This window comes from Erythrolamprus reginae, chromosome Z (assembly GCF_031021105.1).
Source record: "Erythrolamprus reginae isolate rEryReg1 chromosome Z, rEryReg1.hap1, whole genome shotgun sequence".
Taxonomy (NCBI): Eukaryota; Metazoa; Chordata; class Lepidosauria; order Squamata; family Dipsadidae; genus Erythrolamprus; species Erythrolamprus reginae.
This window is the reverse complement of record NC_091963.1, coordinates 139955591-139971723: the sequence shown is the minus strand read 5'-3', so window position 1 is coordinate 139971723 and position 16133 is coordinate 139955591. Positions and strand designations below refer to the sequence as shown.

The 16133-nt window shown below is 37.1% G+C and overlaps 2 protein-coding genes across 2 annotated transcripts; both read right to left on the bottom strand.

Annotated features, from left to right (window-relative positions):
• Positions 1-1855: 1855 nt before the first annotated feature.
• Positions 1856-5632, bottom strand: LOC139154885 (olfactory receptor 4Q3-like). The gene is made up of 2 exons (XM_070729932.1): positions 5608-5632; positions 1856-2817 (listed from the first exon to the last, which is right to left on the bottom strand). The coding sequence occupies exons 1-2, from the start codon at positions 5630-5632 to the stop codon at positions 1856-1858; spliced, it is 987 nt and encodes a 328-aa protein (XP_070586033.1).
• Positions 5633-11091: 5459 nt separating this feature from the next.
• LOC139154174 (olfactory receptor 4Q3-like) lies at positions 11092-12075 on the bottom strand. The gene has a single exon (XM_070728605.1). The coding sequence runs from the start codon at positions 12073-12075 to the stop codon at positions 11092-11094; it is 984 nt and encodes a 327-aa protein (XP_070584706.1).
• Between the last annotated feature and the right edge of the window lie 4058 nt (positions 12076-16133).

Sequence of the window (16133 nt, the reverse complement as noted above, 5' to 3'; positions counted from 1 at the left end):
TCTATTCTTCTTTACTTCCTCTTTTATTAACTTGGGTGTCGAGGAAATTTATATGTTTATTTAATATAAAACTGCCCATCACCAATGGTGAATCATCATACCTCCCTTTAGGTCGGAGGTCAGCAATCTTAAACATTCAGGGAACCATTTAGACCCCTTTTCCACCAAAAAGAAAACACAAGGGAGCCTAACTATTTCCTGAGCGGTTACAAAACTAGCATATATACCGTAGTTGAATTTTAAAAAATCTGTTTTCTTATTAAAATTTTCTTTTCTTGGATTTATCCATGGTTGGCCGACTGGTGGTCAAAAAACTCAATAACTGGGTGTCGCATATTGGGTGTCGCATATTGGCAATTGTGACACATATTTTGAGAGACAGGGAGCAGCAACAGAGGGATGAAAGAGCCACATGCAGAGCTGTGGGTTGCTGACCCCTGCTCTAGGTTAACCTTAATGTACACAACTTCCCTAAAAATTCAAACACCAAAATGGACATAAATGGAAGATGAAAACAATACAATGAAATATTTGAATATATTGCAACAATGTACATCTAAAAGGTTCCTCACATCTCCTCTTTAGATTTGCTTTTGACGTTCCATGTGAATTCAACTATCATGAATGTTCTTATGTTCTTATTGACATACTGTGCAGAGCATGATCACTTTTACCATTTGCTTCATTGACAAATTTATGAATCAATACATTATATGAACCTCAAATAGTTCCTTCCTTTCAAGGTAAGCTAGTTGTACAAATAAAACTCATATAGAATAGAATAGAATAGAATTTTATAGGCCAAGTGTGATTGGACACACAAGGAATTTGTCTTGGTGCATATGCTCTCAACGTACATAAAATAAAATATACATTTGTCAAGAATCATGTGGTACAACACTTAATGATTGTCATGGGGGTCAAATAAGCAATGAAGAAGCAATATTAATAAAAATCTTAGGATATACGCAACAAGTTACAGTCATACAGTCAAAATGGGAGGAAATGGGTGATAGGAATGATGAGAAAAACTAGTGGAATAGAAGTGCAGATTTAGTAGAAAGTCTGACAGTGTTGAGGGAATTATTTGTTTAGTAGAGTGATGGTGTTCGGGGAAAAAACTGTTCTTGTGTCTAGTTGTCTTGGTGTGCAGTGCTCTGTAGCGACGTTTTGAGGGTAGGAGTTGAAACAATTTGTGTCCAGGATGTGAGGGGTCAGTAAATATTTTACCCGCCCTCTTTTTGTTTATCTTTTAGTTTCTCAGAGACCAGGTTGTTGTGAATCCATTCATTAGAAAAGAAAACCCTTTTAGTTAAGTTCTCTTGTTTTGATTGGATTTACAATCAACAATAATATGATATTCCTAGAATTGATGAGGTCAAAATGTTGACACCATTTTTTTTTTCATTTGGAAGAGATATGGGTAGAAAAGTGGGAGACTTAAGCCTTGATAGTCACATTGCTCTTTAAAACATTATTCCAAATAGGAAAACATAGTCAGTTCATAGCAGTCCAATTATTCCTTTATTTATTTATTAAAATTATTCATCTATTTTGTTCTTATTTCATATTAATCCATAAATGATATGGTATGACTAACTAAAGCCCTCAGGGAACAATGAAGGGCTAAAGCTTTTATAAAGTATAAAGCATTTATGTTTCTACTAAAACAGGTGCTCCAATGTCCCTAAAGGTAATATTGACTTATATGTTTAATTGTGCTTGTCTCAGCAGCCATAGATGGGAGGTTAGGTGCTGTGGTTCACCTCCACTGCCATTACATATACAACATTAGGAACCACAATACCAAATGAGATTATCAGAAAGAAGCAAGGTTTTTTTTAAAAAAATCTGCTCATCCTTCTGCTTGTTTCTGAGACCAATGGGAAAACATTATTTTTTTCCTCAGTCGGCCCATTGCCTCTTTCATTTCCCGATTTCTTAGAGAATATATCATAGGATTAAGGAAAGGAGTGATTGTAGTATAAAATACAGAAGACACCTTGTCCAGACTGGCACTGAACATGGGAACAAGATACACAAAGAGGCAAGGCAGGAAGAAAAGACTGACCACTGTCAAATGAGAGCTACAGGTATACAAAGCCTTTGCCCCACTCTCCTTGAAGTGACCTTTAAGTGTGCTCAGGATGATGCCATAGGAGATCAGAAGGATAACAAAACAAACCAGGGAGAGAAGGCCACTGTTGGCCACCATGAGTATCTCAGTGACATGGGTGTCAACGCAAGCCAATTTGACTACCTGTGGAACATCACAAAAGAAATTGTCCACCTCATTTGGCCCACAGAACGGCAGCCGTAAGACCAGGAACAACTGGCTGGAGGAGTGGAAGAGGCCTCCAACCCAACAGAAGCACAGGAGTCTAATGCAGCGTGGTCGGTTCATTGTGGTTGTATATGTTAGTGGATGGCAAATGGCTACATAGCGATCGTAGGCCATGAGGGTTAGGAGGAGCATCTCTGTACCTCCAAAGAAGTGTAGGAAAAAGAGTTGGGACACGCAACACCCAAATGAGATAGTCCTGCCACAGGTGACCAGATCTGTTGCTAGTTTGGGGACTACCACTGAACCCACCGATGTATCAATGATGGATAAATTGGATAAGAAAAAATACATGGGCAATTTTTTAAGATGTGGATCTGCATGCACAGTCAGTACAATGAGAAGGTTGCCAAACAGAATGGCAGCATAGCACAACATGACCAGAGCAAACAGAAGGAGCTGGATGAACCGAGACCTGGAAAGACCCAGTAAGATGAATTCCGTGACCATGGAGGCATTCATGAAGGTGATAGGACCTTGCAAGAAGAAACAAGAAATCTTTGTCATTACAACTTTCTCATACTAATCAATGACAACATGGAACAGTGAACAATGTTGTTTTTCTATTTGAATAAAAAGTAAAATTGTGTCATGTAATGCAAAAAGAATATTGAAATGAACATTTTTTTTTACAACAACAACAACAGAGTTGGAAGGGACTTTGCAGATCTTCTAGTCCAACCCCCTGCTTAGGCAGGAAACTCTACACTACTTCAGACAGATGTTTATCCAACATCTGCTTAAAATCTTCCAGTGTTGGGGCATTCACAACTTCTGGAAGCAAGCTGTTTCTACCCATTGTTTCTTATTTTACCTTCAGGTGCTTTGGAGAATAGGTTGACTCCTTCTTCTTTGTGGCAACCCCTGAGATATTGGAAGACTGCTGTCATGTCTCCCCGGCTTTTCTTTTCATTAAACTAGCCATGCCCAGTTCCTGCAATCATTCTTCATATGTTTTAGCCTCCAATCCCCTAATAATCTTTTACAATAGTTTACAATAGTTTGCAGTGAATTATTTCCTTTCAGTTTCTGCTCTGGCTTACATTACTCCTGAAACCTTATTGTGGACTAGGGATACTGGGTTTTGTAGTTCTGGAATGTTTGGCTATTTTCAGTTCCATACTCCATCTGGGGAAAAATCCATCATTTTAATTAAAGTGAGCTGAAATTCTGAAACCCTAATACCTACATCACCAAATAATGAGCTTTATAGTCTCAATATTTAACTTCATAGATCACTAAGTTTTGTTAAAACCTCTTCTGTTAAACTGACATTAAATAGAGTTAATTTTATTCACCTTATTAACGGGGTTAATTTATTAATGGGTGACTGTCTTCCCCAAGCCTCAAAATGTATAGAGGAAGTATTTTCTTGTAAAATATTGTATATGTCTGCAATTGATTATTGCATATTAATATTAGTAGTAGCAGTAGTGACATCTAAGGGAATGGATGGTTTTACATTTGAAAAACAAGGAAATCTAAAATCATACTTAACAATGAAGATATAGCTAATAAGGCAAATGGAATTGGTTGAGAATAATGAGAGTTGATTCCTGCATCCAGCTAAGATCCAGCTAAGCAGGGATGAAATCCTCTGAAGTCAGCTACTGGTTCACTTTGCACGTGCATGTACACTGCGCTCGCATGCACATTGCAGGCACTACTTTGCAGGACTGAAAAAGGAGCATTTTGAAGCCATCAGAGTCTGTAAATGTAAGTAGAACAGTGGGAGCGATCAGCTGTGCCGCGGAATTTAGATTAGCTACAAAGAAGGAAATCCTGCTTGCTAACTAATCTAGATTGAACAGCAGAGTGGATCGTCTCACAACTGATCATTGGATATATTTGTTCTTCAGAACCTGTAGCATTTTTTACTACTGGTTCGAGTGAACTGGTCTGAACCAGTAAAATTTCACCTCTGCATCTAAACGAGGACTCTTTGCAAGACTCTCCCAGTTATATGCTTCTACAAAAAAAAAGGTAAATGCTGATATCTTTTCTCCTCTTTCCAAACTACTTTGCTATTTTTTTTCAAGGGGAAAACTAGCATCCTTTGAAAAATCCATATCCATTTGCCCAGAAACAATTACACTGCAGATCTATTTCCAAGTAATCACAAAAATTCAAGACATAGTCCTGCAAACCTAATCCTGTACATAAGCTATTAACTGCTGACCAGGAAGTGGGGGGGGGGACTCTCCAACATGAGATTAAATATGATAGACCCAACAAATAAAGCAAATAGTTTTCAGGATCTTCTGAAATATTTAGTGCATGAACATCCTGAAAGCTATTTGCTTTATTTATGAATCGTATGATCAGAAGTGAGTACAATGTTTCTGTGCAACTATTCTCCACAATGTAACTATATACTTGCAGTATAAAAGCATATAGCTAACGTAATTAAAGTTTGCAAAGATATACAGTACATATAGTTGTACATGCAGATATAAATATGGTATACACCTGCTCTTTTATATTATTTATTTATTTATTTTATTTTATTTATTTGTTTTGTCCAATACACAATAATACACAATGAGGGTTATAGAGGATATAATCAGGTAGAATGTATTAAAGGAGGAATAGAGGAGAAAATAAAGGAGTGAAATATAACTATGAGAGAATAGCAGAAAAAGATATAGGTATAGAAGAGAAGATATAAGACACATAGGAGAGACAATAGGACAGGGGGCGGTAGGTACTTAGGTTCACTTATGTACGCCCCTTACTGACCTCTTAGGAACTTGGTGAGGTCAACCGTGGATAGTCTAAGGGTAAAGTGTTGGGCAACACCCACACAAATACACACCACTACCTATCATTCCTAAAAGTGCTTTTTCAAAAAACAAATGGACTTTCTTTTTTGCTTAAAAATGTTTCACTTCTCAACCAAGAAGCTTCTTTGGTTCTGACCGAATGGTGGAGAATGGAAGGATTTATATTCCTTGCAAGATTTATAGGAAAGGATCCTCTTGGTTGAGAAGTTCTTCAAGCAAAATTCTTCAAGCAAAAAAGACAAGGTCCAATTGTCTTTAGAAAAAGCATCTTTGCATCAACCATGACTAAGAATCTCCATAGATACCTTCAGTCAATACATTTCATTTACAACAACAAGTACAATCACAACCACAACAATATATGAGAAACTTATTTTAGGTCTTCTCACTCCAGATCAGCACAATAGAATGTTGTGATACCAGCATAAAATGTTTCCTCCCTAAATAGCTTTTTAAAGCCCTCTTTTTTTCAGGGTTACTTACTATCCATTTCTTTGGGCCAAGACATTCTCCCCTTTCTTGTTCCCAGATTTGGTTTTGTGAGCTAGCACTGAACTGCATTAGGATATCTTCAGAGCTGAGGTTCATGAGCGGTGAAAGGAAGCATAAAAAGAAAGAATAAAGGGGAATTAGCAACTTCAAATATCTATCTCTTAAGAATAGAAGAGAAGAGAAGAGAACAGAACAGAATAGAGAAAGATATGTTAGTTGAGAATCCTAAGGTACAACACGTAATAATAGTCCAGGTACAAATAAACAATTAAATGATATTAGGAACCAGTCAATATAAATCATATGGATTCAAGCAATAAAATTACAGTCATACAGTCATTATGAGAGGAGATGGGTGATGGGAACGATGAGAAGATTAATAGTAGTGCAGACTTAATAAACAGTTTGACAGTGTTGAGGGAATTATTTGTTTAACAGAGTGGTGGCATTCAGGAAAAAAACCCTGTTCTTGTGTCTAGTTATTCTGGTGTGTAGCACCAGAGGGTAGGAGGGTAGGAGTTGAAACAGCTTGTGTCCAGGATGTGAGGCGTCTGTAAATATTTTTACAGTCCTCTTTTTGTGTGGTATACAGGTCTTCAATGGAAGGCAGGTTGGTATCAAAAAAAATTTCTGCAGTTCTAATTATCCTCTGAAGTCTGTTTCTGGTTTGTTGGATTGCAGAACCAAACAGAGAATTATAGAGGTGCAGGTGACAGACTCAATAATTCCTCCGTAGAATATTTGTTTTGCTATGACAGTTTCAGATGAATCATTCAAATATAGTTCCTTTTAGAACTATGAAATTTTAGTCCCACTTTTTTCTGCTTTCCTTTATTCTCATTTCATACATAAATCCACCTGACCAAAAGAGGCTAGAGACATATTTTTATCAGTCTTTTTATTTTTATTTCATTAAAGAACAATAATACCTTCAAAAGCTCTCAATCTAGGTATTGCATCCTTCCTTTGAATATTTCTTCTCATTTCAAAAATTTTTAAATTTCAAAAAGAAAACTGTGAAAATATTAACAGACCCCTCACATCCCGGACATAAATTGTTTCAACTTCTACTGTCAAAGCGATGCTATAGAACACTGCACACCACAACAACTAGACACAATGATAGTCCCCCCCCCAAAAAATACCATCACTCTGCTTGACAATTAATTCCCACAATATTTTGAAATAATTTACTAAGACTGTACTATTATTCTTCTCTTTAGAAACATAGAAACATAGAAGTCTGACGGCAGAAAAAGACCTCATGGTCCATCTAGTCTGCCCTTATACTATTTTCTGTATTTTATCTTAGGATGGATATATGTTTATCCCAGGCATGTTTAAATTCAGTTACTGTGGATTTATCTACCACAACTGCTGGAAGTTTGTTCCAAGGATCTACTACTCTTTCAGTAAAATAATATTTTCTCATGTTGCTTTTGATCTTTCCCCCAACTAACTTCAGATTGTGTCCCCTTGTTCTTGTGTTCACTTTCCTATTAAAAACACTTCCCTCCTGGACCTTATTTAACCCTTTAATATATTTAAATGTTTCGATCATGTCCCCCCTTTTCCTTCTGTCCTCCAGACTATACAGATTGAGTTCATTAAGTCTTTCCTGATACGTTTTATGCTTAAGACCTTCCACCATTCTTGTAGCCCGTCTTTGGACCCGTTCAATTTTGTCAATATCTTTTTGTAGTATCTTATTACTTATTATAGTAATATCTTATTACTAGTATCTATCTCTTTTCCCTTATTACTATAACCATGTACTTATATCTTTCAATTTGCATTGTTTTTACTTGTTTCCTAGTTGATAGCTTATTAACCTTGACTATCACTAAGTGTTGTATCTTTTTTATTCTTGATGAATGTATTTTATTCTCCTTATGTACATTGAGAGCATATTCACATAAGACAAATTCCATGTTTGTTCAATCACACTTGGCCAATAAAAAATTATTGCCAACAGACAAAGATTCACATTACCTTCTCATTCCAGTCACTTAGTGGCTTCTCAGAGCTGGAATTAAAGTAACTCTAAACCGTGATTGTCTTTTTCTTCTTCCAGAAGTGGAAAATCAAGCAAACCTTCTGATAAGGGAGGGGTGCCTTCTTTTCCTTCCTCCAGGGTATCATTCAATACAAATCAAGCATTTCAGTGACCCATTATTAGGCCTTCGGGACAATGAGCTTATGAGACTTTTCTTAGGTCTCCAGTCAGGGGACATAATTGCAGAAGTCAGAGGGCATATGATTGAATTGGCTAGAGTGAAGTTGTCCTTCACTCACAAAGTTGCTGCTGGGGACATGAAAGGAGCCCCCCAAGGCAATGGTGATGTCACCAGGTAATCCTTTCAATCCAGAAGCACCTTGGTGGTTCTGATTCAAGTACAAAATCTGGTTCCAATAGGGGTGTTTAAGAGTTATGTTACGTTCTGACATTCTAGAACAGATATCTTCAAACCTGGCAACTTCAACTCCAACAATTTCTGATGGTGAGAGTGATCAACCAGTGTAACAGCTTTCCTGGGGACCCCTGTTATAGAAAATTATTATTATTATTATTATTATTATTATTATTATTATTACTATTACTATTACTATTACTATTACTATTACTATTACTATTACTATTATTATTATTATTATTATTATTATTATTATTATTATTATTATTATGTCAATACAACACAGCAAACGAGATCACTATGCTGGATTTTGTATTTCATTACCAGTCGGGCGCTTCCCAAGCACCTAGGACTGCGTGATGTAGCGGCAAATTATGTTTGCCGATCCCAGTAAAGCGGCCTTTTGCAATTGACAGATGGAGATTTTTTCAATTCCAATGGTTTTCAAATGTCCGCTGAGATCCTTTGGCACTGTGGCCAGAGTGCCAAGTACCACTGGGACCACTTTCACTGGCTTATGCCAGAGTCGTTGCAGCTCGATTTTTAGATCTTTGTATTTCACTAATTTCTCTAGCTGCTTCTCCTCAATTCTGCTGTCTTCTGGGATTGCGATGTCGATGATCCATACTTTCTTTTTCTCCACAATCACTATGTCTGGTGTGTTATGCTTCAGAATTCGGTCAGTCTGAAGTCGGAAGTCCCACAGTAGTTTTGCTTGCTCATTTTCGACCACTTTTTTGGGCTTATGATCCTACCAGTTCTTTGCCACTGGTATAAATACTAATACTGATACTGATACTGATACTGATACTGATACTGATAATGATAATGATAATGATAATGATAATGATAATGATAATGATAATGATAATGATAATGATAATGATAATGATATCTCTATTGTTGCCCAATACTAGTGCTAGACTTACATTTTTTTTCATAGTATAAGATGCACCGGAGTATAAGACACACCTTACATTTTGAGGATAAATTAGGGGGGGAAATCTACCTACCAGGTATTTATCTGGCTAGCGTTCTTAGTCTATTCAGCTTCAGCACATTATTTTATCCCCGGTTAGGGCTAAAAAAACCCTTTTTCAGAGGGAGTAGGAATGAAAACAACCCTGCAAAGACTTTGGACAGGAAAAACTGCTTTGGAGGGAGTAGAAAGCCAGTAAAATAGTTCGCACCTAGATAGGACTGGAAAAACGGCTTTGAAAAAGCTTCATTTGGAGTATAAGACATCCAAATTTTTAGCCTCTTTTATAGAGGAAAGGGATGTGTCTTATACTCCAAAAAATACAGTGTATACAGTGTCACAGTGCTTTACAGCCAGCGGCGGGCTACCATTTTCGCCACTACCGGAATGGGCCAGGAACGTGGAGCATGTGTGTGCTAGGCTCATGCACATGACCAGCACAGGATTCGGCTTTTGTGCATGTGCAGAAGGCAAATCAAACGTGATGACGTGCACGCGCACTTTCCGGGGAATTTATTTTTGCTTCTATGCATGCCCAGAAGCAAAAAAGCCTGAAAACCGCTAAGTAATAGCCGCTCATCCCTTCTCCCCACTGCTTCCCTGCCACGTGTCTCACCCCTGCTTACCTGATCACCTCCTGCAGGGGCCATGGTACAGGGAACAGGCTGGGTGGCCCAAATTCTGGCTGTACGGCCTGCTCTGTGCTCCCCCATGCTGCAGGCATCTCTCCTGTGGCCCAGGAGATCAAAGAGCAGGCCACACGGCCAGAGCTGGGGCAGACCACTTTTGCTGCCAGCCCCAGTTGTCACTCTAGGCGCGGCAGTGAGATTCAGCTGCTGTGCATGTGCAGCAGCTGGAATCTCTTTCCGGCAGCAAAAATTGCTGGTTTCTTTGCTTCTGAGCATGCGCAGAAGCAAAAAACTGTTAATTTTTTCTTGGAATCACTCTGGTTGCGTGTGAACGGCGTGTGCCTGCCTGACTGCAACCGGAACGAGCCTACGCGCTCTGTTTACACCAGAGGAATGGACATTCCAGCCGTTCCCTCTGGGGCCCATGGCTGTTTACAGCCCTCTCTAAGCAGTTTACAGAGTCAGCATGCTGCCCCCAGAAGTTTGTGTTCTGATTTTACCGATCTCAGAAGGATGGAAGATTGAAGTCTGGTGAGATTTGAACTGCTGAATTGGCAGTCAGCAGAAGTAGCCTACACTCTGCCACCACAGCTCAAAATAATGAAAGTGGTAATATTGAAGTATCTATTTGCACTGTTTCGATACAAATATCCCCGCAGTATAGTATATGCGGTACCTATATAGTTTCTTAGGAAAATTACAAATGCAATTTGGGAACTGACTCAGCAGAAACACAGGCAAAGCTGAGATCTAAATTTAATATGCTTTATTTTTAAAGAATCGATTCAGAAATACTGTATAAGATTTTTCACAGTCAAAATTGCAAAGGGGCATTTTCCAAAAAAAGAGCGAAAAAGATGTTGAACTCTCCTTCACTGTATGTTTACAAGTACTTATTTATTTTTATTTCTATAGATACCCTCCTGAATAGATTATTTTAGGTGGCCCACAATTCATGTAGGGACAGCATTGCCATTTGTCAGTTGTGTTTTAAATAAATTCTTGTAATATGGCTGAATTAATATTTAACTTGGCCTATGTGGATCCTTCCATCAACACAAATCACATAGATTATTCCATTTACCAAACCTTGCTAACATATTCTTTTTTTTCCCAGTTAAGAAATAAGAAATAACAGGATTCAATAGAGGAGAACACTCAATAATATAGGGAAACTTTCAAAGTGTCTAGAAGTGAGTGATAAAAATAATTGTATATATAATCTTTTCTCATGTTAATGGTGCATTTTCTACACCTGCAATTTTCATGCTACAATGGCCATTGTAGTAGTTGTGGGTGTTCTGTATTCTACTCATTAAGCTTCTTTGTCCAAAGCCATGAATTTATTATTGACTTGAAGATCAGGTAGAATGGACACCTACATGAATAAAAACCAGAGGATAAAAAAATAACCAAATAGAATTTATTTCGCAGCTGTGTGGATCAAAGCAACTTATACTTGTTCTATTTTCTCAGAATAATGTAAGAAAGGGCACTTCTTCTTTAATTTCTTCATTGCATTGCTCATATCTCGGTTCCTTAGGGTGTATATGATGGGGTTGACCATAGGTACAATTAGGGTATAGAACACAGAAGCCACCTTGTCCGTATGAGACCTGGAGAAAGGCACTAAATAAACAAAAATGCAGGGCACAAAGCTGATGAAGACAACAATGAGGTGGGAGCTGCAGGTGGCCAGGGCTTTGCCTCCACTCTCTTTGAAGTGGCCTCGAAGGCTGTTGACAATGACACTGTAGGAAGCAAGCAAGGCAAGGAAGCACACAAGAGAAAGTAGGCCACTATTAGCCACAACCAGCAGCTCAGTGACGTAAGTGTCTACGCAAGCCAACTTGATCACCTGTGGGAGGTCACAGTGAAAATTGTCTAGAGTGTTTGGCCCACAGAATGGGAGCTGGAGAAGCAAAAACATCTGGATGGTAGTGTGAACGAGGCCTCCAGCCCAACAGAAGGCAAGAAGTCTGATGCAATGTGGACGGTTCATACTGGCCATATATGTCAAAGGGTGGCAAATGGCCATGTAACGATCGTAAGCCATGAGGGTTACAAGGAGCATCTCAGAACCCCCAATTAAGTGGATGAAGAAAATCTGGATTATACAACCCATGAAACTGATGCTCCTGTTACAGCTCACTAAATCTGTTAAAAGCTTAGGTGTAGCTATTGAGCCCAAGGTGATATCAAAGACAGACAGGTTGGCCAAGAAGAAGTACATGGGTGACTGAGAGAGATGGGGTTCTCCATGCACTGTCACTACAATGAGAAGGTTGCCCATCAGACATATTGCATAAGCAGCCAAGACTAATAAAAAGAGAAGAAGCTGGATTGGCCGAGAATTGGAATGACCCAAGAAGATAAACTCTGTGACAGTAGAATCATTGAGGGCCCCGAGTTCACCTGGAAGAAGAAAAATTGACATTGTTGTGAATTTGAGGACTCATCAACAGAAACTAGAAATGAAATGGTTCTTTACATGTTTCATTCTTGAAATAGGGTATTTACAAACAAAATATTCCCTTTTAACTCCTTATAGATATTAAATGAGCTCCATACCCATGGTGACTGTCAGATCAGAAACTCAGTGGCACTATGCAAATTGTGCACAATCCAAACTGTAAATCTGTAACCTCACAATCTGCAAGACAATGGATAATCATCAGTTTCTTCCCTTCTTTTCTCTTGACCACTGATTGTAAAGAAACATAGAAACATAGAAACATAGAAGATTGACGGCAGAAAAAGGCCTCATGGTCCATCTAGTCTGCCCTTACACTATTTTTTGTATTTTATCTTAAGATGGATATATGTTTATCCCAGGCATGTTTAAATTCAGTTACTGTGAATTTACCAACCATGTCTGCTGGAAGTTTGTTCCAAGCATCTACTACTCTTTCAGTAAAATAATATTTTATCACGTTGCTTCTGATCTTTTCCCCAACTAACCTCAGATTTTGCCCCCTTGTTCTTGTGTTCACTTTTCTATTAAAAACAATTCTCTCCTGAACCTTATTTAACCCTTTAGCATACTTAAAATTTTCAATCATGTCCCCCCTTTCCCTTCTGTCCTCCAGACTATACAGATTGAGTTCATTAAGTCTTTCCTGATACGTTTTATGCTTAAGACCTTCCACCATTTTTGTAGCCCGTCTTTGGACCCGTTCAATTTTATCAATATCTTTTTGTAGATGAGGTCTCCAGAACTGAACACAATATTCCAAATGTGGTCTCAGCAGTGCTCTATACCAGTGTTTCCCAACCTTGGCAACTTGAAGATATTTGGACTTCAACTCCCAGAATTCCCCAGCCAGCATTGCCTACCTACCTACCTACCTACCTACCTACCTATCTATCTATTATCTATTAGTCTGTCTGTCTGTCTGTCTGTCTGTCTGTCTGTCTGTCTGTCTGTCTGTCTGTCTAGATAGATAGATAGATAGATAGATAGATAGATAGATAGATAGATAGATAGATAGATAGATAGATATCTAAATATCTATTTATCTAGATATAGATATAGATATAGATATAGATATAGATATAGATATAGATATAGATATAGATATAGATATAGATATAGATATAGATATAGATATAGATATAGATATAGATATAGATATAGATATAGATATAGATATAGATATAGATATAGATATAGATATAGATATAGATATAGATATAGATATAGATATAGATATAGATATAGATATAGATATAGATATAGATATAGATATAGATATAGATATAGATATAGATATAGATATAGATATAGATGATATAGATATAGATATAGATATAGATATAGATATAGATAGACATAGACATAGACATAGACATAGACAGATACAGATATTCTGTAAGGGCCAAATTCTGTAAGTGCATTCAGAAGATCTGATGCTTCCATCAAAAGACAAAAGTTGAGATATGTGGATGTCATCATAACTCATAGAGAAAAGGAGCAGAGCTTTTGATGCATGTTGTGATGTTGTTTCTGAAATTTAACACCCCACCCCACTTACTTCTTGTGTGGAAATCCATTTTGATATAGTGGCTAAGATGCTGGGCTACAAATCAAGAGTCTCTGAGTTTTGTTCCTCTTGTAGGCATAAAAGCTGGTTGGTTGGTTCCTCTTTCCCATCCCAACCTAATTCATAGGATTGTTTGGTAAAATAAATAGAAATCAGGACCATTAAATAATGCACCATCTTGAGTTTACAAAAAATAAAGATCAGATAAGCATGTAATGAATGTATAAACAAACATTAGAAATATTTTGAAATGTAAAAATAAAAGGTAATTTATAAAGGAAATGACAAATGACAGAGAGAGGGAGAGGGAAAGAGGGAGAGAGAAGATAAAGATGATAAGATAGATGATACATGATAGATAATTAGATATTCTGTAGGACAGACAGACAGACAGATAGAGGCAGGTAGGCATGTAGCATGTTAATATGATAGACATTAATTATTAGGTATTAGATAAAACAGATGAATGGATAGATAGATAGAAACACAGACAGACAGATAAAGATAGCTAGAAAGTTATAGAATGCATAAATAATGTTACTGCGAAGTTTCTGCCCTTAACATTATCCCTCATTCAGCAATACAAACTTTGTTGCTTCTATTCACTTAACCAGGAATAATCCCCCACTGGTTTATGAGATTTAACTACTGAATAACATGCATGTTTGTTCTTTCAATTAAATTAGAAGGTCTATTTTTCCTATAGATATATTACATTATAGCCTGAACAAAACTGTAAAGTAGTTCTGAGTATGTGTAACTAGGAGTGAGCATTCTGCCTGATCACTGAAATTTCTGAAAACATGCACTCTGGTTCTTCTGCTGCAGTTATGTAGCCTACATCTATGAATGGCTTGAAAAGCTGGAGAAAAATGTGAACCTTTAGAAGATAAATTAAATAAGAATTGAAATAGGATTTTTTTCTCTGTAAATCCAATGACATCTTCCTTTTGTTTCATTACAAGAAGTAAACAGTATTATGTTTTATACAGAGTTTTAGCAGCCTACAAATCTATGCAGCTTATCCTTGAGGGGGATTTAAGGGCAAGGTTTTGGAATTCCAACAAACAATAGGATAAACATTATCCGAAGATCAGATTATAAACAGATTTAACTGCTTTATGGTCTGAAACATTCCCATAGCCAAATTTTCCAGCCAATATCTCCAGATTAGAGAATTATTTCTTATTTATAAATATCAAGAATGCATTCTAATTGTTGCTCTCAAATACCAGATTTGCTTTGGTGAAGTATACGATACCTTGGTTGTTGGCCAACATCAGTCGTTCTTCAGAAGTTTGTTACAATTTCTTGTTGATCTAATAAAATGATATTGTAAAACATTAGGAAAATTATCGTCATGATGTAAAAAAAGATATTGAGACTCTAGAAAGAGAAGAGCAATAAAGATGATTAGGGGACAGGAGACTAAAATATATGAAGAACGATTGCATGAACTGGGTATGTCTAGTCTGATTAAAATGACTAGGGGACACATTATAGCAATGTTCCAATATCTCTTCAGAGTCTTCGGAGAGGGGCGGCATACAAATCTAATAAATTATTATTATTATTATTATTATTATCATCATCATCATCATCATCATCATCATCATCATCTCAGGGGCTGCCACAAAGAAGAGGGAATCAAACTATTCTCCAAAGCACCTGAAGGTAAGACAAAAAGCAATAGGTGGAAACTAATCAAGGAGAGAAGTAACTCAGAACTAAGGAGAAAATACCTGACAGTTAGAACAATTAATCAGTTGAACAACTTGCCTCCAGAAGTTGCAACTCCAACACCAGGAAGTTTTAAAGAAGAGATTGAATAACCTTGTCTGAAGTGATATTGGGGTTCCTGTCTAAGCAGGGTGTTGGACTAGAAGATCTCCAAGGTCCTTTCCAACTCTGTTATTCGAAGAGAAGTATTTTAATCAAGCAGAACTAAAATATGCATAGATCTTTCTATAATGACATGCAGACTACGGGAAGAAAGGCAAATGAAGAATAATATCTAATATGCAATCCAAGCCCTTGTATCACTTTAAAGTAGAGGTGAAATGAACATAGATCCTGAAAAGGTGATGTTTAGCAGTGTTATCCTAACTGAATGTACTATCTATTTCAATAATTTGTAGATCAGTGGATATTTTTCACGCCTTATTGTTTGACAACTGATACTGAATATATTGATATAGAAAAGAATGGTGATAGGCAAAGGGAGAAAGAGTGAAGATATTTGTTTTCAGTTCTTGAACTGAAAGCAAATTCTTGATCTGATCTCAAACAGTGAGCCACTACTTAGCAATAGCAATAGCACTTAGACTTATATACTGCTTCACAGGGCTTTACTTCCCTCTCTAAGCAGTTTACAGAGTCAGTATATTTTCCCCAACAATCTGGGTCCTCATTTTACTAAATGAGTCAACATTAAGCCTGGTGAGATTCAATT

Excerpts from the sequence above, each read along its gene's own strand:
- LOC139154174 (XM_070728605.1), bottom strand. The coding sequence starts at position 12,075 with ATGTCAATTTTTCTTCTTCCAGGTGAACTCGGGGCCCTCAATGATTCT.
- LOC139154885 (XM_070729932.1), bottom strand. The coding sequence starts at position 5,632 with ATGTCTTGGCCCAAAGAAATGGATA. Across the intron at positions 2,818-5,607 it reads TTGGCCCAAAGAAATGGATA|GTCCTATCACCTTCATGAAT; the intron begins GTAAGTAACCCT and ends TCTTCTTGCAAG.